This window comes from Saccopteryx bilineata, chromosome 2 (assembly GCF_036850765.1).
Source record: "Saccopteryx bilineata isolate mSacBil1 chromosome 2, mSacBil1_pri_phased_curated, whole genome shotgun sequence".
NCBI classification, from domain to species: Eukaryota; Metazoa; Chordata; class Mammalia; order Chiroptera; family Emballonuridae; genus Saccopteryx; species Saccopteryx bilineata.
In genome coordinates this window covers 235,656,794-235,681,544 of record NC_089491.1, presented here as the reverse complement: position 1 = coordinate 235,681,544, position 24,751 = coordinate 235,656,794, and the positions used below count along the sequence as shown (strand labels likewise).

Here is a 24,751-nt window from a genome sequence, read left to right as displayed (position 1 = left end):
ACACATTTTCTGCCAACAAACTAGCAAATAATAGAAAATAGTATACCTCTTATTTCACTGTGTGGTGCAGATGAACCATTTAGCTGACTGTCTCTCACCATCCCTGCCAATAGAATGAAAATCAGTATCAGCTGTCTGATTAAAAACCAAAACTATTAATAGAAAACCAACCAACCAAAGGGAGATGAAAGCACATGCTCTAAGAAGGATGCCATTAGTTACTCATGAACTTCACAGAGGAGAAGATGGGAGGTGGGGAGAATAAACTAGTCTTCAAACAGTTGTATTAAATAACAGGGAAATGGTAAGGTCCCAAAATGCACTGACTTTGCTTGTAAACAAAATGTTTACATGGGTAAAGTATGTGTGCGATCTCTAACTAGTCTAGAAGGCCAAGTACAGGGAAAAAAAATTCAGTCTGACAGGGATGGGGAGCAGCGTGCAAGTGGGCAAATTCATCTGAGCCGAAGAGGGAAAAGCAGCAGACTCCCACAATATAAAATGGGTCACTCCATCCTGTCTAATACGGTGCCATCAGCCACATGTGACTTGAGTTTTACTACACAGTAAAAATCCTATTCCTTTGTCACTAACCATATTTCAAATATTCAACAGCCATGTGTACCCTGTGCTTATGGTACTGGACAGCAAAAATTACAGAATATTTCTCTCACTGCAGAAAATTCTATTGGCCAACACTGGGATAGATAATGATGTAGGAAAAAGTATAAAACAGCACATGGAAGAAAAAATGGCCAGTTAGGGTACAAATAAAAGACACCATTCATACAAGTTGTTATTTCCCTCTTGGAAAGCACACTAGCAATATTTATCAGCCTCTAAAATGTTCGTGCCTTTTGACCTAGTAACTATTACACTGAGAATTTATCCTAAGAAGATTACTAGCAAAAAAACTATGGATGAATAGTCATTACAACAATTCTTAAAATAATAAAAAAAAAACATAGAAACTAGAAATTGTCTAACAGGGAAATAATTAGGTAAATTAACAGCCCCTTGTCAGAAGGCACCTTCCCAAAGACAAGGAAATATGTACAAAATACTGACTTTATCAAAGATTTACAGGAGCCTCAAGACTGGGCTGAGACGGTTGGGGAATGGGACTGGGGGTTCAGTGGACTGACTAGGAACAAAGAGATCTGGAGACTGTAAGCTCTTCCTTGGATCCCTCTTAACACCCTAGCTGTCTAGGCTCCTCACCTAACTCTTGCCTCGCTCCTCCTTTCCTTTGACAATAAAAGATGCTTTAACTCTGGAGTCTCTTAATATGGATCTGCAGAAGCTGTAAGGTCCCCCCATCTTCTCAAGCTGGCGTCTTCTTGATCAATAAACCCTTACTCCAAACTCTGACGTTTTTGATTATTGGCCTTTGAAACATCAAATACATCTTGAACCAGTAACAAAACCTGTAGCCTTGTGGGAAATTGTATGATGTACCACTGAATAAAAAAAGGACTAAGACACCCGGGCCTGACACATTGGTTGGAGTATCTTCCCAATAAGCAAAGGCAAAGGCTTCGGGTTTGATCTCGTCAGGAAACATGCAGAAACAGATCAATGTTTCTCTTTCTCTCTCCATCTCCCCCCTCCTCCTCTCTCCCTCTCTCTTCTGTTAGGTTTAGGTCCAGGGCCCCTTACCAAAAAACCTCAACTAGCCATGTTAAACTTTAAGTGATCTGATGCCAGGGCAGTTCCTGTAACTCCCCACCTGAGCAAACCTGACTATCCTACTCTCCACCAACCTCCCACTGGGGCAACTTCTTCAGTAAGTGGTCCCTTCACCCAACCTCCCGCCTGGGCAAATCCCCTCACCCTGCTCCAAAATTCACCACCAAAACTAGCCTCCTAGCCAGCCTTGTTCACTAACCATGTAAAAGCGTAAACCCCCAGACCTTTAGTGCTGACGCCATTTTGGACTCGGCCTATCTGTTTGCAGATGCATGAATAAATTTATAAAACTCATCAGGCACAGTGTGTCCCTCCTTTAGTGACCTAACACCTTCCTCTCTCTCTAAAACCAATAAATAAAAATTTAAAAGTACCAAGACTGTATGTATACTTTGTTTACAACTATGAAAAAAGGCATAGGAAAACTTAACTAGAAATAGATAAAAATAACTGCCTGTATGATGGTAATGAATTATAAAAGAATTTTCTTGCTCAGCGGTAGAGTGTCGGCCTGGCATGCAGGAGTCCCGGGTTCGATTCCCAGCCAGGGCACACAAGGGAGGCACCCACTGCTTCTCCACCCCTCCCCTCTCCTTCCTCTCTGTCTCTCTCTTCCCCTCCCGCAGCTGAGGCTCCAATTGGAGCAAAGATGGCCCAGGCACTGAGGATGGCTCTGTGGCCTCTGCCTCAGGCGCTAGAATGGCTCTGGATGCAACAGAGTGACACCCCAGAGGGGCAGAGCATCGCCCCCTGGTGGGCATGCCGGGTGGATCCCGGTTGGGCACATGCAGGAGTCTGTCTGACTGCCTCCCCGTTTCCAGCTTCGGAAAAATGAAAAAAAAAAAATTTTTTTTTTCTTTTCCTCATTACTAATTTTCCTAAAGTAAATGTACTAGATCTTACACTCTTTTGAACCCTGGTAATTTTCACCATTCAGAAGTGAGTACAGCGGGTCCTTGGGTTACAAGTCTTGACATATGACGTTTCAAGTTTACGACGGTCACTCCCATAAAAACTTTAAAAAATTGAGACGTGTTTCAGCTTACGCTGTTAAGTGTCGTACTTACGGACTACATGGGCGAACTAGTTTGGTTATGTGCGGTGGAAGAATACACAGTAAGGCTGTGAATAAGTGAGGGAGTTGGAGTCCTCCAGTACCTTACCTACGCCATTTTGGATTGTTAAAAGTGCAAGTGTTCTGTTTCTGTTAAGCTAGAGCAGTGTTTCTCAAAGTGTGTGCCCTAGAAGATTTCCAGGTGCGCCCTATGGTATATTTCAGAGAAATATGTGCCTGTTGGGGACCAAAAAACCAACAGGGTTTTTGGAATTTAGATTTTTGGGGGACAGAGGTGTAGGGAATTGGCTGTAAGCTGACAGTCTGCCCAACCCCCCACCTCACTTGTCTGATTAGGTTGCAAAAGGCTGTTAAGCTGTGGTGCTGGATTGTTTACACTACCCCCCATGTTCCCTGGAAAGACTGGAGGTATATTTCTTCTATCCTTTGTTTGGTGTAAAGTTAAGATGATATGTATGGTGGGGGTTTTCTGCATTCAACACAATTAAGAGTAAAAAGAGAGGAATTCTTCAATGTATTGATGAGGAAATGAGAGTATGCCTTTCAAATAGATACCCAAACATTGAAGAAATCGCTAGGACACATCAGGCTCATGTTTCTCATAAACAAAAATGAAGAAACTTAACACATATGCGCCAGGACCTGCTGAATTTACTAAATCTTACTAAGAATGTATCTATATTGGCCTGACCAGGCGGTGGCGCAGTGGATAGAGTGTCGGACTGGGATGCGGAAGACCCAGGTTCGAGACCCTGACGTCACCAGCTTAAGTGCGGGCTCATCTGACTTGAGCAAAAAAAAAAGCTCACCAGCTTGGACCCAAGGCCGCTGGCTCAAGCAAGGGGTTACTCGGTCTGCTGTAGCCCCACAGTCAAGGGACATATGAGAAAGCAATCAATGAACAACTAAGGTGTCGCAATGAAAAACTGATGATTGATGCTTCTCATCTCTCTGCGTTCCTGTCTGTCTGTCCCTGTCTATCCCTCTCTTTGACTCTCTGTCCCTGTAAAAAAAAAATAAAAAAAATGTATCTATATATATATATAAAGATAGCTTTTTTGTCTTTTTTTATTTTTATTTTTTTATTTATTTTTTTTTTATTTATTCATTTTTAGAGAGGAGAGAGAGAGAGAGAGAGAGAGAGAGAGAGATGGGGGAGGAGCTGGAAGCATCAACTCCCATATGTGCCTTGACCAGGCAAGCCCAGGGTTTCGAACCGGTGACCTCAGCATTTCCAGGTCAACGCTTTATCCACTGTGCCACCACAGGTCAGGCTCTTTTTTTATTTTTTAACCCCTTTTTTACAAATTCTAAAAAGCATAACTTAAAAAATGTAACATAAAAATGTTTTTTAATCCCGGCCAGGGCACATAGGAGAAGCGCCCATTTGCTTCTCCACCCCTCCGCCGCACCTTCCTCTCTGTCTCTCTCTTCCCCTCCCGCAGCCAAGGCTCCATTGGAGCAAAGATGGCCCGGGCGCTGGGGATGGCTCTGTGGCCTCTGCCCCAGGCGCTAGAGTGGCTCTGGTCGCAACATGGTGACACCCAGGAAGGTCGCAACATGGCGATGCCCAGGATGGGCAGAGCGTCGCCCCCTGGTGGGCGTGCCGGGTGGATCCCGGTCGGGCGCATGCGGGAGTCTGACTGTCTCTCCCTGTTTCCAGCTTCAGAAAAATGCAAAAAAAAAAAAAAAAAAAAAAAAAAAAAAAAGTTTTTTAATGTCAGAATAAATGTAATTTTGTTGTATTTATTTCATTTAATTACCATAAAAGCTTGCTTAGACTTTATATTTTTTCTTTAATATTTGACTTATTATTATATTCCTCAGAAATTTGTCTATAGCGTGCCTACAATTATTTGTAGGATTTTAAATGCGCCCCAACTTCAAAAAGTTTAAGAACCACCTGGCTAGAGTGTGTTTTGACTTACATCAACATTCAAGTTATTTCACTGTCATAAGAACGGAACTGTGCAGCAAGTGCTCAGTGTTAAACAAAACAAAGCAGGAGACCAATACACATCCCCCACTGTTACAGTAATTAAATACAGAAATATAAAGAAATATAGAAGATATATAGAAATAATTAGAATATTAAAAGCCATTAAGGCAAATGAATAAAAATACACCCTCTAGGCCTTTTGCCCAGGGCCTAGTTAGCGTGTGTGAAGTTATATACAGGTAGATAAAAAGTGGCTTGAGCCCTGGCCAGTTGGCTCAGCGGTAGAGCGTCGGCCTAGCGTGCGGAGGACCCAGGTTTGATTCCTGGCCAGGGCACACAGGAGAAGCGCCCATTTGCTTCTCCACCCCTCCGCCGCACCTTCCTCTCTGTCTCTCTCTTCCCCTCCCGCAGCCAAGGCTCCATTGGAGCAAGGATGGCCCGGGCCCTGGGGATGGCTCTGTGGCCACTGCCTCAGGCGCTAGAGTGGCTCTGGTCGCAACATGGTGACGCCCAGGATGGGCAGAGCATTGCCCCATGGTGGGCGTGCCGGGTGGATCCAGGTCGGGCGCATGCAGGAGTCTGTCTGACTGTCTCTCCCGGTTTCCAGCTTCAGAAAAAAAAAAAAAAAAAAAAAGTGGCTTGATGTGACAACTCTGTAGATTAACATAAAAAAGGGCTCCCTGCTAGGAACTCCCAAAAAATGGCTTGATGTGATAGTCCTGTAGATGAACACTGTTAGATGGTGTATGCCAGAAAAAGGTACTAAAGCTGAGGGGCCCTCTGCTGTAATCAGTTGCCCAGACTTCAACGTTGAATGTGGACTGTCTCCAAGTCGCTCTAACCAAGGACAATGGAGAGGAGCATGCAGACAGGGCCCCATTAAGCTGTATCCAGGCATGCCATAAGGATTTGTGAGTAATAAACTGGCTGCTTCTTGCAACTAACTTGTGTGTAGGTTGTGTCTTTCTTCCGGTGGCAGTTGGTCTCGGCACTGATAAGTAGAATCCTCATAGCCTCCTCAAGAGTAATCTTGAAGAGGCTGCAGGCCCTGCTGATAAGCAGGAGTGTCCCACTGCCCAGGGAAAGTTGAATCAGGGATGCCTGATCAACATAGAACTTGGGCTCTACTGAGACACCCACAAAGAACAGCAAACTTTTCACAAGAGGGAAGGAAGACAAGGTTTTCAGTATTCAGTTAAGGAGATAAGAGCTTATAAGAATCCCCATTACAAAGAATTCCACACAAAGCATTCTGGTTCAGAAAAGAAAGCTGTGAATGATTATTAGATTTAGGAAAAGTTCTCTCTCTATTAAATTACCCCTAAAATGCATGCCAATTGACAATGAAACGCCACATTAAATAACATAAAACTTTCTACAAACATATTCTATGTACAATAGCAAAGTTAGTTTGGAACCAGGTGGTAAATCAGAATGGCCATACCCTGGGGTCTGGCTTTATACAAAGTAAGGTTTTAAAAAATATTCTTCAATTTAGTTGACACCATAAAGTTTTGTATTTTGCAGGTTATTGGGAACTTGCCTGGGGTCATTAATAAACTGAACCTTTTATACCCATCTGGTTTTCTTATCAAAACCTGAAGGTAAATGTCAAGTGAGTAAATGGTACCTCAACTTGACTGTAGTAACACCATAAGTTTCCAAAGAGCATAATAAAGTATGGTTTTTTTAAAATAAAGATAATGCTTAATCGTTGTAGAAAATGCTAACACAGAAACAAAATATTTTTTAAAAACCTTTAAGTCCTACACCATAAAGTTAACCACTTAATTTAGTAAACATCATTGCAACTTGAAGCCATGTCAACACAATAAATTTAAAAAAAAATCATTGCAAATATTATGTTCACAAAAAGTAAGAGAATACCTGTAATTTTGTGTGAATGGGACTGACCATATGGTGGTTTCCAACCTGCTTCTTTACTTCCCCTTCACTTACAATATTATATCTGACATCTTTTTGGACAGTAAAAACATTTTCCCTTATAGCTTCATTGTATTTTATCAATTAAATAAATGGAATATTTATAGACTTCTCTAATAAGTAGAACATTTTAGGTTGCTTCCAATGTTTTCCATTATATATAACACTGATAACATTCCCACATCTGTATCTTTGTGCAATTGTCCAATTATCTCTTTAGGAGATATCTCTCCGAAGATAAATTGTATTAAGTGGAGTTTCTAGGTCAAAGGTTTTTAAATTTTGAACTTACTCCAACGTGAATATATTTGTTTCCTCACAGCTTAGCCAAAATTAAGTTATCATTCTTATAAATTTTGAAATCTAAATTCTAACTGCTCGAGATACCACCTCACACCTGTTAGATTAGCTATTATTAACAAGACAGGTAATAGCAAATGTTGGAGAGGCTGTGGAGAAAAAGGAACCCTCATACACTGTTAGTGGGAATGTAAAGTAGTAGAACCATTATGAAAGAAAGTATGGTGGTTCCTCAAAAAACTGAAAATAGAACTACCTTTTGACCCAGCAATCCCTCTACTGGGTATATACCCCAAAAACTCAGAAACATTGATACGTAAAGACACATGCAGCCCCATGTTCATTGCAGCATTGTTCACAGTGGCCAGGACATGGAAACAACCAAAAAGCCCATCAATAGATGACTGGATAAAGAAGATGTGGCACATATACACTATGGAATACTACTCAGCCATAAGAAATGATGACATCGGATCATTTACAGCAAAATGGTGGGATCTTGATAACATTATATGAAGCGAAATAAGTAAATCAGAAAAAACCAGGAACTGCATTATTCCATACGTAGGTGGGACATAAAAGTGAGACTAAGAGACATTGATAAGAGTGTGGTGGTTACAGGGGGAGGGGGGAGAGGAAGAAGGGGAGGGGAGGGGCACAAAGAAAACTAGATAGAAGGTGACAGAGGACAATCTGACTTTGGGTGATGGGTATCCAACATAATTGAACGACAAGATAACCTGGACATGTTATCTTTGAATATATGTATCCTGATTTATTGATGTCGCCTCATTAAAAAAATAAAATTATTTAAAAATTTAAATAAATAAATTCTAACTGCATTTCATAGATAATGAGGCTGAATTTTTTCATTCTTTCCACTTCTGCACTGAATTTGCCTTTGTCCATTCTTCGCCTATCCAAATGTCATTTTAGTCTAACCTGAAGACCAAAAACGTGAGCTCCCTTCATGATCTAGTTAGGATGATTGCTCTCCTCTTGGCAAGGATTTTACCCACAGTAAACACACAAAAGGCTGAAGAGTTGCTGTTCTCACATCCCCTCAGTCTCAAAATGCCTCTTACCTGACCTACCCCTCTTGGACATCTCAAAGGTCAGCCGCTTGAAATATTCTGGAAGGTCAGCATATTCATTTCCATAGGAGATGACCTTAATCCCTTTGTCCAGCATGTTTTCTCGAAGCTTCTTGAACTCATCTACATCTCCTTTCCGAACCAGCATGAAATGTTCTAAGTCAGATTTATGCTTCACGGCCTCCAGAAAAAGGGCTTGGAAAGTGGTGTCATCCACAGTTTGGCCACAACCCAGGAAAAGAAATGACTTGTTTTCATAGAGTTTCTGAATCTCTCTCTTGCAGGAAAAGAAACAACATATTAATGCCGCCACAAAGACACACAAGGCAAGTCTGAAATATGTTACATGGTCATCATAATTGCTACTTTTAATAGACTGTGGTCACCATTTAACCTAGATTTAAGAGGGTAGATAAGTCCCTAAATTGAGTCATTTTTTTTCTTTTTTTTTTTTTTAACAGAGAGAGGGACAGATAGGGACAGACAGGAAGGGAAAGAGATGAGAAGCATCAATTCTTCGTTGCAGCACCTTAGTTGCTCATTGATTGCTTTCTCATATGTGCCTTGACAGGGGGGGGGGGCCTGCAGCAGAGCGAGTGACCCCTTGCTCAAGCCAGCAACCTTGGGCTCAAGGCAGTGACCTTGGGCTTCAAGCCAGTGACCTTTGGGCTCAAGCCAGAGACTACGGGCTCATATCTAGGATCCCACACTCAAGCCAGCCACCCTGCGCTCAAGCCAGATGAACCTGTGCTCAAGCTGGAGACCTCAGGGTTTCGAACCTGGGTCCTCCAGGTCTCAGTCCGACGCTCTATCCACTGTACCACCACCTGGTCAGGCTGAAATTGGGTCTTCTTAACGTTTATTACTGTAACTTGATGAGTGCTCTAAAATTTACCTTTATCTAGAAGCTCTCTATTCAGGGTTTCTCCAGGTTAGCACTGGGCTACTAACCTTGCAGATTATTATTAATTATTTAATGTGCATTTTATTGATTTTAGAGAAAAAGAGAGAGACAAGAACATCAATCTGTTCCTGTGTGTGGCTTGACCAGGGGTTGAACTGGCAACCTCTGTGCTTTGGAACAACACTGAGCAACTGAACTATTTGGCCAGGGCTAATCTTGCAGGTTCCTTTTTAGATCTATGTGCCCAGAAGCTATAAGGCAACAAGTAGGTCTTTAATATATCTTACTCTTTCCATTTTTCTGGACCATATTTGCCCTTTTATTGCCTTACAAACTGAACCATGGACCACCAGTGAAGACAATTTCATCACCAGATTTTCTCAAAGGAAGTCTGATACTTAGAACATCAAGATGCATCTGCATATACGTATGTATCTACACATATACACATATAAATATTTATATAAAATACTGAAAATAATTTTGCTTAAGGAATCACTCGGTGTCAGTGATGAATGCAGTTCAAACAGGTATTGGAAATAATATGTGTATATGGGGGGGAAGACTCTTAAGCTTTAGAAAATATAACATTTTCTTGGTCTTTCTTTTGTTGCATCCTGTAGATACAAATCATGCCAAGTGACCCAGTCCTGAAAATAGCTAGTATACATTGTCTTCAGAGTTGGGGGCAGTAGATTACTCCTACATATCACTGGTATAGGAGTGTTTTTAGTTTGAACATATATGTGTGTGCAAATCTAAAACTTGCCTCTCTAAAGATCAACAAAGATCTTTTTTCACAAAGAAGAAAACCTCCACTTTATCACCCTATACAACTTTTTTTCATTTTTTCCCCACTGAGCAATAAGTGTGACTAGGTATGGTAATTCAATAATTCAACACAAGCCTGTCATCGTTTATACAAAATTACTTTAGAATGTATGTTCCAGTAGTGACTGGTCAATAAAACACTTTTTATTGGCAAAGCGAGGGTTATTAATACTATGACAAATCAAACAGAAAAAAGGGGTGATAGGTGATAATGTAGGCCCTGGCTGGTTGACTCAGCGGTACAGCATCAGCCCGGCATGTGAAAGTCCCGGGTTCGATTCCTGGCCAGGGGCGCCCATCTGTTTCTCCACCCTTCCCCCTCTACTTTCTATCTCTCTCTTCCCCTCCCGCAGCCAAGGCTCCGTTGGAGCAAAGTTGGCCCGGTCGCTGAGGATGGCTCCATGGCCTCTGCCTCAGGTGCTAGAATGGCTCTGACTGCAGCAGAGCAACACCCCAGATGGGCAGAGTATCGCCCCCTGGTGGATCCCGGTCAGACACATGCAGTAGGCTGTTGGCCTCCCCTCCTGCTTCTCACTTTGGAAAAATACAAAAAAAGAGGGTGGTGATAATGTAGTCTTCATATGTGAAGATGACAGCAATGACAGAATGCCACCATCTGGCTGTCAATCAAGAACAATGGAATCACTATAGCTCACTACCTGAAGAGTACATTTCCTAAGATGGCATGCACACCTACAAGCTGAGGAGCACAGGAAAGAATGCTTAATCAACTATTTTTTTTTTTTTTAGGTGAGAGGTAGGGAGATAGTGAGACAAACTCCTGCATGCACCAGGACCAGGATCCACCCTGCAACCCTATCAGAGGCCGATGCTCAAGTATAGTTATTTTTATCACCTGAGGCTGATGTGCTCCAATGGAGCCATCCTCAGTGCCTGGGGCTAATGCTCAAACCAATCAAGCCACTGGCTACGGAAGGGGAAGAGGAAGAGAAGGGGGAAAGGGAACAGGGGAGAAGCAGATGGTCACTTCTTCTGTGTGCACTGACTGTGAATCGAACCCAAGACATCCATACACTGGGCCACTGTGCTATCCACTGAGCCACCAGCCAGGGCCAGCCTTCCAACTTTTAATTAATTAAAACAACATGTTTATCCTCTGAAGATCAGCAAGATCAACACCACTCACCATAACTTCCGTGTTCCTGAGCACATTCTGATACCCAGCTGGATGAAGGACAATGCCGCTAGGGTTGGTGTAGACCCCATGGATGTGTAACACACTCAGCTTCCGCTTCTCCTGAGCCCACTCGAGGACCTGCACAACACAAATACAGCTCAACCAGGTTGGCAGGGCTGAACACTTGCTTCAAAGTCCCAATGGGCAAGACAACCGGGCTTCTGACATAACTCTCCAGTTTCATGATATAGCATAGAACAAAAATGCAAAACCCAATGTGGCCTCAGTTTCCAGTTCAGGCATGACTGCTAGGACCGATGGAAGCAAGTCTTGTGATTTCTTTTTCAAAGTAACAACAAAAGTTAGAATGTATTTGTCATCTGTGGAAATGATAAAGGCTCTTTCCACTGGTTCCATCCATGAGAGATATGTGTTTCAGAAACAATCTCCAAGATATCAAGCCTTCTTGTACTCCTGCCTTGTGTAGTCCCTTTTCACACTTACTTGGTCACATGGCTTGCTTTAGCTGGGCATTAACAAACACGACATATGCAGAAGCTTGAAAAATGTTGGCACAATGAGTCCTATTTCTTATTTCTCTTTTGCTGCTTTTGGAACCCAGCTGCCGTGGGTAGAAGCCTGGGGCTAGCCTGCTCAAGTTGCGGGGTCCAGCCAGCCGCCTGCACCAACAGACACAGAAGCGAGGCCATCTTGTACCACCAGCCATAGCCTGGCCACCAGATGACTGCAGCCATCTGGGTAACCATAAAACCAGCAAAAGATCTGCCCACTGAGCCCAGCTCAAATCTAATTAACATTCACAGGCAAATAAAATGTTGTTTCAGGCCACAAAGTTTCAGGGTGGTTTCTTGTGCTGCAATTGATAAGCAGTAAAAGAATCACTTTAGTCACCTCTGAGTTACCTAACAAGCTACCAATGAAGATCAATCACTTAGATGACAATGGTAACAACAGCTACCTGACTTACATAGTTCCATTCTCCCAAGGACTCAAGACAGTATACATTTTTTCTAATCACATCCTATAGTAATGAGGTATGAATTAGGAAAAACAGTGAAGAGGCACAAAGACTTAAAATTTGAATATTACTAGGCCAAATCCTGACTACCAGTCAATGACTTTAACAATTAGATTTCAATACTGACCCTAATGTGAGTAAATCTTGAGGTTCCAGGATGAAAATGAAAAGGAAAATGTCATGTCTGACAGAGACCCTGAAATTTAAGAAGGCCTGCTCAGGACCTTTCCACATTGTATCAGAAACAATATAAATCTTGTTTCTAGCCATTAATTTCTGAATTTCTTTCAATCACATATTAATTCAAAAATACTTACTGAGTATCTACCATGTACCAGGCACTATCTTAGACATTACAGTAAGAAAGGCTGACATGGTCAGTGCCCAGATGGAGTTGCTATTTCAGCAGGGTAAACAGCCAGAAAACAAACAAACCAAGATAAACATTGAAAGTTATCAGGGATGTAAAATACACCATAGGGCATATAGTCAACAATATTCTAATAACTATGTACAGAGAAGTGGGTACTGGAAATATCAGGAAGGTCCCTTTGTAAAGAACATGATAGTCTGCCTGACCGGTGGTCGCACAGTCAGTAGAGCATCAACCTGGGACGCTGAGGTCCCAGGTTCAAAACCCCGAGACTGCCAACTTGAGCACAGAATCATCAACAGGATCCCAAGGTTGCTGGCTTGAGCAAGGGAACACTGGCTCAGCTGGAGCCCCCCAATCAAAGCACATATGAGAAACAATCAATGAACAACTAAAGTGATATAATTACAAGTTTATGCTTCTCATCTCTTTTCCTTCCTATCTCTCTCTCTTCCATATACACACACACAAAATATGATTGTCTAACCACTATGCTGTACACTTGAAACCCATATAATTCTCAAAGTAAACTTTAATTAAAAAATAAAAGTTAAAAAAAGCAAATTATACTAAGTGCTATGTGAAAATGTATAAAAATGTAAGGGTTTGTCCCTTCTTAAAGGGACAGAGAAGACCTCTCAGAGGAGGTAACAGTTGAGATTTAATAGGTGAAGAAGGGACTGGCCATACAAAGCATGGGGGTAGCAGGTAGAAAACATTTCCAGCCAGAGAAATCAGTCTCCATGGCATCATTTCTCTAAATGTGATTTTCTTTTAAAATCTCACTTCAGGGTCAGTCAGCAAAATCACAAGTGGCATCACAGCTATTCCTATGGCAGAGGCAGTACTGTGCCAAGAAAAGCCAGTGGGTGACTCTCTTGTCTATTTAAACTCCACGTAGCTAGGTCCGTGGCTAAACAACAGAGGAAGGCTCCTGGGGCCAAATACCGTGTAGAAGGAAACTGCAAAACTTACAGAGCAGGACAAGTGAGACAAATGGTGGTTTATAACCTGTGTTATTTTCTTTTTTCTTCACTTACATCTCTGACATCTTTTTATGGCAATAAAAACATTTCCCTTTGATAACTTCATTGAATTTTACCAATTAAAACACATGTTGGTGTAGCTACAGAATCTCCTACTGGTGCTAGACTTCAAATTACAAACTCAGATGACCATTCTAATAAAGCCTCATCTCGTTAGCTGACACAGATTAACATCTATAATTCAATACTATGGTAGATAGCTTAAGGTACAGTATAGGCTACAATAAAAAAAATCTGCCCTGGCCGGTTGGCTCAGTGGTAGAGCATTGGCCTGGCGTGCAGGAGTCCCGGGTTCGATTCCTGGCCAGGGCACACAGGAGAAGCGCCCATCTGCTTCTCCATCCCTCCCCCTCTCCTTCCTCTCTGTCTCTCTCTTTCCCTCTTGTAGCCGAGGCTCCATTGGAGCAAAGATGGCCCGGGCGCTGAGGATGGCTCTGTGGCCTCTGCCTCAGGCGCTAGGATGGCTCTGCCCAGAGGGGCAGAGCATTGCCCCCTGTTGGGCATGCCAGGTGGATCCTGGTCGGGCGCATGCAGGAGTCTGTCTGACTGCCTCCCCGTTTCCAGCTTCAGAAAAATGCAAAAAAAAAAAAAAAAATCTGTTGAGGTTTCCACTGCATTAACTTCAACCCAGTTATCAACTGGGTTGAAGGTGGTCATGAAGTAGTTTTCATACATTTCCATTTTAAAATATATTCTAAGAATTCTAAATCAACATTACACCCTCTGATATTATCAAGTATTAAAGAGATCTTATACTTCAAATGACTTCCCATGCTCGTTTTAAAATTGGGTGAAACTGCCAAAACTCACAAAACTGAACACTTTTAAGTTTTGCATATTTTACTGTACATTGCTTTTATCTCCAAAAAAAAAGAGAAAAAAATCCAACCGGGGGAAGCAGCTTCCTTTCTGCCTCTACATAAATACTAGCACTACACTATACACCAATCAGAAAACAGTTTTCTACACTAGCCTGACACATAGACTAATGCTTTATTTTTACCTTTTTTTCATCAGTAAGGTCAAGGGATTCAAGTTGTTTTTCTTGATGTGCTGCATACAGTTCCAGGAGGCTGTCGAAATTTGTAGTCAATACCAGGGCTCCATGTTCCATAAGAAGGAGAATTGACTGAAGTAGGTCTTTTCCCGAATCTTCAATCTTTGACTCCAAGTCATTGAAAACTTCATATAAACAGTCCTTCAAAAACGTAGATCGAACATTACTAGTACGCTGGGGAGGGATTTGAAAGAGAAAAATTAATGCTAGGTATTTTAGTAGGTCACTTGCCTCAATAACAGTAACAACAATTTTTTGAAAGATACTTTGTCCCTAAAATAAGAATAATATATTGTCTACCTCACAGGGTTATAAGAAAAATAAGATGATACATGCCAAGTGCTTAACACAATGCCTAGCAGGTAGCAAGTGACCAGCCCTATTACATCACATGCAACAAGCACAAGCTCTGTAAATAGGCATTTTTATAGAATGGAGAAAATGGGCCTGGCCAACCACTGTAAGTTACTACCAGCACTGAAGCAATGCTGGGGAAGAAAGCACAGCACCGACTACCCTCTAATTAGGCCTCAGCTTAGAAGACAGTATGTGCTTCCATAAATTTTCTTTAATTAGGAAATAACTGATAAAAGATAACTCTAAATGTAGTTTAACATTTCTTTTCCTTATCCTAGGTGCTTGTTACAGATACATATGGGTATACTTATGTTATAGATGCTATGGAAAAACTGCTTGCCTTCTCCCTATTTTTTTCCTTGCATAATTCAGCAATTTGTTTACAGGTTTTACTAGAAAGAATACTTAGTATTTAATAAAATACTATCCCTTCACTATCAAAAATCTTCCTTTCACAACTGTTAAAAATACCAAATAGTTCTAAACAGCCCCCCCTCTTTTTTTTTTTACAGGGACAGAGAGTCAGAGAGAGGGATAGACAGGGACAGGCAGACAGGAACCAAGAGATGAGAAGCATCAATCATTAGTTTTTCGTTGCGCATTGCGACACCTTAGTTGTACATTGGTTGCTTTCTCACATGTGCCTTGACCGTGGGCCTTCAGCAGACTGAGTAACCCCTTGCTGCAGCCAGTAACCTTGGGTCCAAGCTGGTAAGCTTTTGCTCAAACCAGATGAGCCTGCGCTCAAGCTGGCGACCTTGGGGTCTCGAACTTGGGTCCTCAGCATCCCAGTCTGACGCTCTATCCACTGCACCACCGCCTAGTCAGGCGCCTTCCTATTTCTTAACATAAGGTTTTTATTTAAACAAACAGATTCATTTAAATATATGTAAATATCACTGAGGACTAATAAGGACATACAATACCAACCTAGGGTGGGAATTGGCTTTATAATTTAAAAGATAAATTTTGGCCCCTGGGACAAAAGGAATTTGAAAGGGAAAGTAACTATGTAACATGCTATAACATAAATCTGATTCCTATTCTATTCCTGCAATACCATTCCATTAGATAACTAGCAGAGTAAGAATTAGTTCTAGGCCCTGGCCAGTTAGCATAGTCAGTTGAAGCGTCACTCCCAAAAATGTCAAAGTTGTGGGTTTGATCCCCAGTCAGAGCACATACAGGAAGTAACCAATGAATGTACAACTAAGTGGAACAACAAATGAATGCTTCATTATCTCTCTCCCTCCCTCTCTTCCTCTCTTCCTCTTTCTTGTCTCTCTAAAATCAATCAATAATAAAGACAAAAAAATACTAAAGAAAAAAAGAATTAGCCCTTAAAGACCCTAATATTCCCATTCAAACTCCAAGAAACTTCACTTAGCAGCTAGATAGTAAATAACAATGCCTTCTGTTTTTCTTCAATGGTCTCCCTCCCTTTCTGTTCCTTTGCACAGATCTCTAACAGCATATGCTCAGATAAATAAAGACCTGTTTCCACAGATCCATGGAAGCAGATTCATAAAACACACACTTCAATTTGCCAAATTATTTTTCAGAGTATTTTCTAAAGTTATCACTTATTCATACCTACCAAATAAATGGTAAATATTTGCACAGTAGAAAAATTAGAGAAGAGGTGAAACAGGACCTCTACTTGATGGTGACACCTCAGAAGTTTATCTGGTCTTGTCAATAACTGTTCCATGCTACATCTACAACTAGACAGGTCCTCACTGTACCCTGTTGTCGAGGGCTCAAGAATTCTTTTCTAGTGCTAAATATCAATAGATGCCATGGCTCATAATTTATGTGGCTAAGAATACACTTAACTTTCCATTTTCATTACAGAAGAGCATAAATATATATAAATAATTGCATCACATATTGTAGCAGCCCACAGATAACCAACTGGGGACTCTTAACACAAAAAACAAGCAATCTAATCAGAAACAAACAGGAATTTATAACCTCAGCTACCGAATTTCACTACATACAAGAGTCAACTATTACTGAATGCCAAGTACTTTTCCAGATTAGGTATGGAAAATATAGTGCCCTTTTAACATCTATCAAATTATAATTCATTTATCCTATAATCTTGAAACTCCATTTCTGGGACTATATCCCACAGATGTATTATAAACAAATGAAATGACAACAGGGTGGGCAAAAGTAGACTTACAGTTGTTAATGCATGAAACAGTTTATTCTTCTGTCACTATTTATTAATTACTGTATTACTTACCATATGAATAATTGTAAGCTCACTTCTGCCCCACCCTGTATACAAGGTCATCACTGCTCTGCTAGCTGTAAAAGACTGGAAACAAGCCCAGAATACAGAGGCGATTGGCACAGAGGGAGCTCCAGGATATACTGTAAATATGCTCTATGTGAAATAAAGGTGGTACAGACAGCAGCATGTCTAGAACACTACCTGCTGAAATGGGGGATGGAGGTACTGAGATAAGAATACATATACACTAACCAGGCGGTGGAACAGTGAATACAGTGCCAGAATGAGACACAGAGGACCCAGGTTTGAAACCCCGAGGCCACTGGCTCGAGTGCGGACTTATCCAGTTTGAGTGCAGGCTCACCAGCTTGAGCATAGGATCACAGACATGACCCCATGGTTGCTGGCTTGAGCCCAAGATCGCTGGCTTGAAGCTCAAAGTCTCTGCCTAGAGCAAGGGGTCACTCGGTCTTCTGTAGCCTCCTGGTCAAAGCACATATGAGAAAGCAATCAATGAACAACTAAGGAGATTAAAGAGCGGCAACGAAGAATTGATGATGCTTCTTATCTCTCTCCCTTCCTCTGTCCCTATCTGTCTGTCTGTCTCTGTCTCTGTCTCTGTCTCTCTCTCTCTCTCTCACACACACACACACACAGAATAAATATAGTCCTATTTGCTTCTTTCTGCATAAGAAACACTGGGAGGATTGTCAAAACACTAGTAACAGTGGTGACTTCTGGGGGGGGTCAGTTTGGGAAGAGGAGGCGAACAAAGTCATGAGTGGGAATGAGATGTGATGTAATGAACCTTTTTATATCATTTTGATTTCTGCAATGTGTGTAAATAGTACCTATTCAAAAAAAGCAAAATTCAGTTAAAATGAAAGATTATGGTTATTTTAAGAACTTCCTTGTGTTTTATAACTTCATTTTGTAGTTGGATTCATGCACATAGTTATATAACACTACAGTCAAACACCAGTGTAATCATTGAGCGCACAGATAAAAGCGCCTGGGTGTACAACGAGCTAATCATAGGTGTGGAATACATTTTCTTGTTTCTAAGAAAAGAAATAAAGAAGGTTAAAGCCTGGAAATAAATGTCATGAGTCACTTACTTTAGCTAGCTATCTTTCAGTCCGATTTCTTTAAGTTAGTACCTTTTGACATGTCAACAGAGAGAGGAAGAAAACAGGCTTTTTTGTCAGCGTACTGAATTCTTCAGACTTAAAAAGGAACATTTCTCTCTCTTGAAGCAGATGACTTAGAACTAAGGTTGCCATTAGAGGCCTCTCTAAACAGAACAGAGGAACAAAAACAAAAGGAAGTTCCATGGTCAAAGGAAAGGCTGAACTCCCCACACACTTCCATGGACACTTTCTCATTCATTTCAAAGCAGTGAACTAAGTCCAGTGACACTTCGTTTCCTTCCACCCTGTAACTCTCATCTTTCTGTTCCCCGATAAAGAAAACCACAATTCTGACTCTTTCACCAAGGTTACTAACATTGACAGTGTATTTACTATGTGCCAGACACTTTATATTCATTATCTTACTATTCTTCACAAAAGCCTATGAGGTAAGTACAATAGTTATTATCCGAGTCCTATAGGAGCAAAGAGTTTCTCATAATTTATTTGCCCACAGTCTCAGTGCATTTAAATGGCATTTTTTTCTGATTCTGAGTCCTCTCTGCGTTGAAGACAATGCCATTTCCCTATTGTAAAAAACTGGCTCACTAAGATGGGCCTGTTAACACTGCCATATTACTGTTGTTATAGTCTTTTCTTTTTAAATATGGACATTCTCAAACAGACACAAAAAAAGAAGAGTATTAAAAAACCCATGTACCCATCATCCAATTTGAACAATGATCACACACAGCTAATCTGTTTAACCAAAACTCCCTATCCACCTTCCCCACTTAACTGCATTTTTTTGAATCAATTCCTAAGCATCATTTCAGATACTTCAGTAGGTTCCCTAAATATAAGAAATCCTCTTTACACACAAAACAAAACATAAATTGCATCTTTAGAAAATGCAATATTAATTCCCTACAAAAAAGGGGTCACATACTAAAGCTGACAAGCTCAGAAGAGGCCTGCAAGGCAGATCTAATAAACTCAGAGATGGAAAGTAACCCCACAGAATGCTCTGAACATACTGTACTATAAAAATGCCTAACTAAAAGGTCATGGTGGGTAGTCACATCCTAGGCCTGTAGCTTCCTTGACAAAGGTCAGTCTTTATCTGCAGGGAGCTGGTCTACTGTCCTTTGCAGCAAGATCACAGACCTTTGGAAGGTCAAATCCCCCCTTTCCAGACCCCTGAGGGCAGAACCTCCCACCAGAGCACAGGACCACGGAGCCCCTTATGTTAGCCTGCTCCCTGAACATCATCTTTGTGTGTTGTACACCTAAACCCACTGAGGTAAAAGTCTGTGTTACTCTTGATCCAATCCCAGAGGTTTCCCTGCTTTGCTATCTCCCACCTCCCTAATCTACCACCAATGGATTCCTTGTAACAGCACCCTTAAGTCCCTTTTGATTCTAAAGTACAAAATAAGCTGTAAAACTGCCATTCTCCAAAGCATTTTCTCAATCTGATTTTGCTTCCCAGCAGCCATCATCAGTTTGACTCAAGTTAACCCCTTTTTTTTAATTTGATTTTTTTTGAGAGAGAGAAAAACATCAAATTGTTGTTCTACTTATTCATGCTATTACTGGTTGATTTTTTATGTACCCTGACCTGGATCAAACTAGAACTCTGGCATGTTGAGACCACACTCTAACAAACTAAGCTACCTGGCCAGACTTGAATACACTCTTATAAGACTTTTTCTTAGATGGGATGTTCTTTCATCAACACAATACCAAATACTCAGCTACTGTTCAAACTTCCCCAAATGCCCCCTCCTTCTCTCTTTTAAAGCCTTTGGGTCACATGTATTTTTTCTTACATATCCTCTGTTGGAATGTCTCTCAAATGAAGCCTACAGACCCCTGAATCCCTAAGATTCTTGAGAGGTCTGCAAAATCAAAAACACTTTCATAATAACGTTAAGGTGATATTTTGTCTTTTACACTGTTTATATCTGCACTAATGACGCAAAGGCAACGGTGGATAAACTGCTGGGGCCTTAGTGTGAAGGAAAATGGGGCTGTGCAATAACCCTGATAGGCTGGGGCCACATAGCAGGCCTGATAAGCTCAGTGTGCAAACGTAACCCCACGGACAGTCTGAGCACCGATTCCTAACTGAGCAGGTAGGTAACAGTGGTAGTCAAACCCAGGCCCACAGTTTCCTTAGCAAAGGTCAATCAATCTACCTTAAGTTAGCCCTGTCCATTGTTTTTATGCATGTAGGACAGCACATCCTTAAAATGTCAATGACTGTCTTTCCCATACCCTCAAAGGCACAACTGAAGGCACAACCTGTAGCCCCTAGCAGAGGTCACTGAATCCTTTGTTACCTTGTTCCCGCATGCCATCTCTCTAGCTAGAACTGTTTTTTTATTTTTATTTTTTTATTTATTCATTTTTTTTTTTTAGAGAGGAGAGAGAGAGAGACAGAGAGGAGAGAGAGACAGGGGGGAGGAGCTGGAAGCATCAACTCCCATATGTGCCTTGACCAGGCAAGCCCAGGGTTTCAAACCAGCGACCTCAGCATTTCCAGGTCGACGCTTTATCCACTGCGCCACCACAGGTCAGGCCTCTCTAGCTAGAACTGTTAACTGGCCTGTGCCCGCCACTGTGAAAGAAATATGTGTCTCTCCATTTTACCTTTTATCCAATCCAGAGATTTCTCCACTATCTCTTCTCCCACCCCCTTAATCTACCACCAGTGGATTTCATGTTTCTTACTTACATCTTCTCCTTCAATTTTAATGTACAAAATAAGCCACAAAACTGCCATTCTACAGACCATTTGATGACATTTAACCCCCAGCATATGTTGTCAATTTGACTCAGATAAATTTATAAAAATTCTCTACAGGTTTAGCCATTATGTCAACATTAGCATGAATTAAGACAGAGAACAAAGCTGTGCCAGTTATCATTGTATTCTTCATTAAAAAAGAACTTTCAGCCCTGGCCGGTTGGCTCAGCGGTAGAGCATCAGCCTGGCGTGCGGGGGACCCGGATTCGATTCCCGGCCAGGGCACATAGGAGAAGTGCCCATTTGCTTCTCCACCCCCCCTTCCTCTCTGTCTCTCTCTTCCCCTCCCACAGCCAAGACTCCATTGGAGCAAAAGATGGCCCGGGAGCTGGGGATGGCTCCTTGGCCTCTGCCCCAGGCGCTAGAGTGGCTCTGGTCATGGCAGAGCGACGCCCCGGAGGGGCAGAGCGTCGCCCCCTAGTGGGTAGAGCGTCGCCCCTGGTGGGCGTGCCGGGTGGATCCCGGTCGGGCGCATGTGGGAGTCTGTCTGTCTCTCCCCGTTTCCAGCTTAAAGAAAAAAATTAATTAATTAAAAAAAAAAAAGAATTTTCAGTAAGAAAAAGATGCCAAATTCACTTAATGAAGCAGTAAAAATTATATGAAATCTTGACTCGAGTCCATGTCCTCTCGATTCTGCATGAAGAAACAGGAGAGATGCACACAGCACTTCTGTAGACTGGAGTATGCTATGTTGTCTACCAGCAAAACACTTGTGTGATTATTTCAACAGTAAACTGAACTAGCCACCTTTTTTTCATCAAACATCATTTTTACTTGGATAATTGAAACTAATTATTCATATTTGGGTATTTTCAGGCACTTTTCTTGAAAATGAATGAAGGGAGCCTGTCATTTCAAGGAAAACAACTACTGATTCTGTCATTATTGCCAATGATGAAACTGAACTTACAAGCAAAAGTCAGCATTTTAGAAAACTTCTATCTGCCACCATGAGTTTGACAGCTTCCAAATACCTTTGTGATAAAACTGGTATCAATATCTGGAAGATATGTATAACTGAGTGAACCAATATTTTCCAAATGACCAATGCATGCCATTATAAACTCACACACAGGTAGCCTGATCAGCGGTGGCACCAGGATAAAGCATCGACTTGGGATACCGAGGACACAGGTTCAAAACCCCGAGGTAACTGGCTTGAGCACAGGCTCATCTGTCTTGAGTGCAGGCTCACCAGCTTGAGAGCGGGGTTGTGGCTTCAGTGTGAAATCATAGACTTGATCCTATGGTCACTGGCTTGAAGCTCAAATTCACTGGCTTGAGTAAGGGGTCATGACTTGGTTGGAGTGTGCCTCCCCTTAAGGCAAGTATGAGAAGCAATCAATGAACTAAAGTGATGCAACTATGAATTGATGCTTCTCATCCCTCTCCCTGTCTGTCTGTCTGTCTGTCTGCCTACCTCTCCCTCTCTCTCTCTCACTAAAAATAAAATAAAATCACGCACAGGTAAAAGATTCATTCTATATGCAAGATAGATCAATGGATATATTTAATGCAATTGAACAAGAAATGTTCAAACTCATATTACCATATTGAATATGGACGTGATCTGATTTCAGATTACATATTACTATTAATCTTTAGGAAGCTATCACTTACTGAGTTTTTGGTGTGGTATCAACCAAGAATATCTATACTTCTCTCTTTTCCAACATGTATCTTTGAGACCTGATTTTTTTCATATACTTAAATGATATCAACACAAACATAACAGACTGAATATATAAAGCAGATGAGAATCTAGCTGTTTTCTATTAATCTAGGCATTAAAGCAGGAGTCCCCAAACTTTTTACACAGGGGGCCAGTTCACTGTCCCTCAGACCGCTAGAGTGCCGGACTATAAAAAAAACTATAAACAAATCCCTATGCACACTGCACATATCTTATTTTAAAGTAAAAAAACAAAATGGGAACAAATACAATATTTAAAATAAAGAACAAGTAAATTTAAATCAACAAACTGACCAGTATTTCAATGGGAACTATGCTCCTCTCACTGGCCACCAATGAAAGAGGTGTCCCTTCCGGAAGTGAGGTGGGGCCCGGATAAATGGCCTCAGGGGGCCGCATGCGGCCCGGGCCGTAGTTTGGGGACCCCTGCATTAAAGAGATTTGCAAAGATATGAAACAAATACTACTCTGCTCACAAATTTGTTTTGGAAAACAATTATTTTTCATAAACATTTATGTTGACATATAATAATAGGTTTACTATACAATATTTTTAAATGAATTAGTATTTTATAATTTTCTGTTTTAATTTTAAATTTTGGAATCTTGACACAAAAGTTTAACAATTGCTACTTGAACTGATTCTACTCTACAACTATACTTTAAACAGTTTATTTATTTTTAGATTTTATTTATTGATTTTTAGAGAGAGGAGAGAGAGAGAGAGAGAGAGAAGAAAAGAAAGGGAAAGACAGCAAGAGGGGGGAGAAACAGGATGCATTACTCATAGTAGTTGCTTCCTATATGTTCCTTGACCTGGCAAACCCAGGGTTTTAAATCGGCAACCTCAGTATTTCAGGCCAATGCTTTACCCACTGTGCCACCACAGGCCAGGTCAATAATAAATCACCATCCACAGATAATCAGTGACTTCAGCTTGATATACTTGGTTGGTATATATATATTTATTGACACTGACTTTATAAATCTTCTCATTACTTTCAATCATAACTCACCACAAACTAGCAAAATCACGTTTCCTTATTTTCAGGAGACATTTGAATGGATTATTGAGGACTACAGCCAAGATTATAGGGTAGCAGAACAACACTACAGGGTCCCACTTTGAAATAGGACTTCTCCATCCACACTAGTCTTCCCGGACTAATAACAGTACACTTTCCCCCACAAGCACTCCTTTTCTTTCCAAAAAAAAATAATAACATTTTTTTTTTTTCTGAAGCTGGAAACGGGGAGAGATAGTCAGACAGACTCCCGCATGCGCCCGACCGGGATCCACCCAGCACGCCCACCAGGGGCGGCGCTCTGCCCACCAGGGGGCGATGCTCTGCCCCTGGGGGGGGGGGGGTCACTCTGATGCGAACAGAGCCGCTCCAGCGCCTGGGGCAGAGGCCAAGGAGCCATCCCCAGCGCCCGGGCCATCTTTGCTCCAATGGAGCCTTGGCTGCGGGAGGGGAAGAGAGAGACAGAGAGGAAGGAGGGGGGGGGTGGAGAAGCAAATGGGCGCTTCCCCTATGTGCCCTGGCTGGGAATCGAACCCGGGTCCCCCGCACGCCAGGCCGACGCTCTACCGCTGAGCCAACCAGCCAGGGCCAACAACATTTTTATTAGTTGGTCAACACACCTCTTTAATACTTTTATCTCTTACATTTTTTGTCTATATACTCCTGAATTACTTTTTTTTTTTAACTTTATTCAGTTTTTTTTTTTTAAGAGAGACAGAGAGAGAAAGAGAAAGAGAGAGAGAGAGAGAGGGAGAGAGAGAGAGAAGGGAGAGGAGCAGAAAGCATCAACTCTCATATGTGCCTTGGCTAGGCAAGCCCAGGGTTTCGAACCGGCAACCTCAGTGTTCCCAGGTCAACACTTTATCCACTGCGCCACCACAGGTCAGGCCTCTTGAATTACCTTTTAAATGACAGTACCTTTGTATATTTTTGGAGATTAAAAAAATTATGTTTTCCTTCCTCTTGTGCTCTCAAGTGCACTTTATCATAGTATATAATATAGATACTTTCACTTTCTATTGATTAATGTTTGAATCATATACCTTTCATCTTTTTATTTTTT

General features: G+C 41.5%; 1 protein-coding gene across 6 annotated transcripts in view; it reads right to left on the bottom strand.

Annotated features, from left to right (window-relative positions):
* FAM118B (family with sequence similarity 118 member B) overlaps window positions 1-24,751 on the bottom strand; it is a 66,705-nt gene that overhangs the window by 720 nt on the left and 41,234 nt on the right. For 4 of the 6 annotated variants that reach the window (XM_066259673.1, XM_066259669.1, XM_066259674.1 and 1 more), the window contains 4 exons: window positions 14,376-14,603; window positions 10,924-11,052; window positions 8,033-8,318; window positions 47-103 (listed from right to left, as the gene is read on the bottom strand). In XM_066259673.1, the coding sequence (XP_066115770.1) occupies window positions 47-103; window positions 8,033-8,318; window positions 10,924-11,052; window positions 14,376-14,603 (700 nt within the window). The remainder of the gene's footprint in view (window positions 1-46; window positions 104-8,032; window positions 8,319-10,923; window positions 11,053-14,375; window positions 14,604-24,751) is intronic. The other 2 variants (XM_066259670.1, XM_066259671.1) reach the window with 2 other exon arrangements.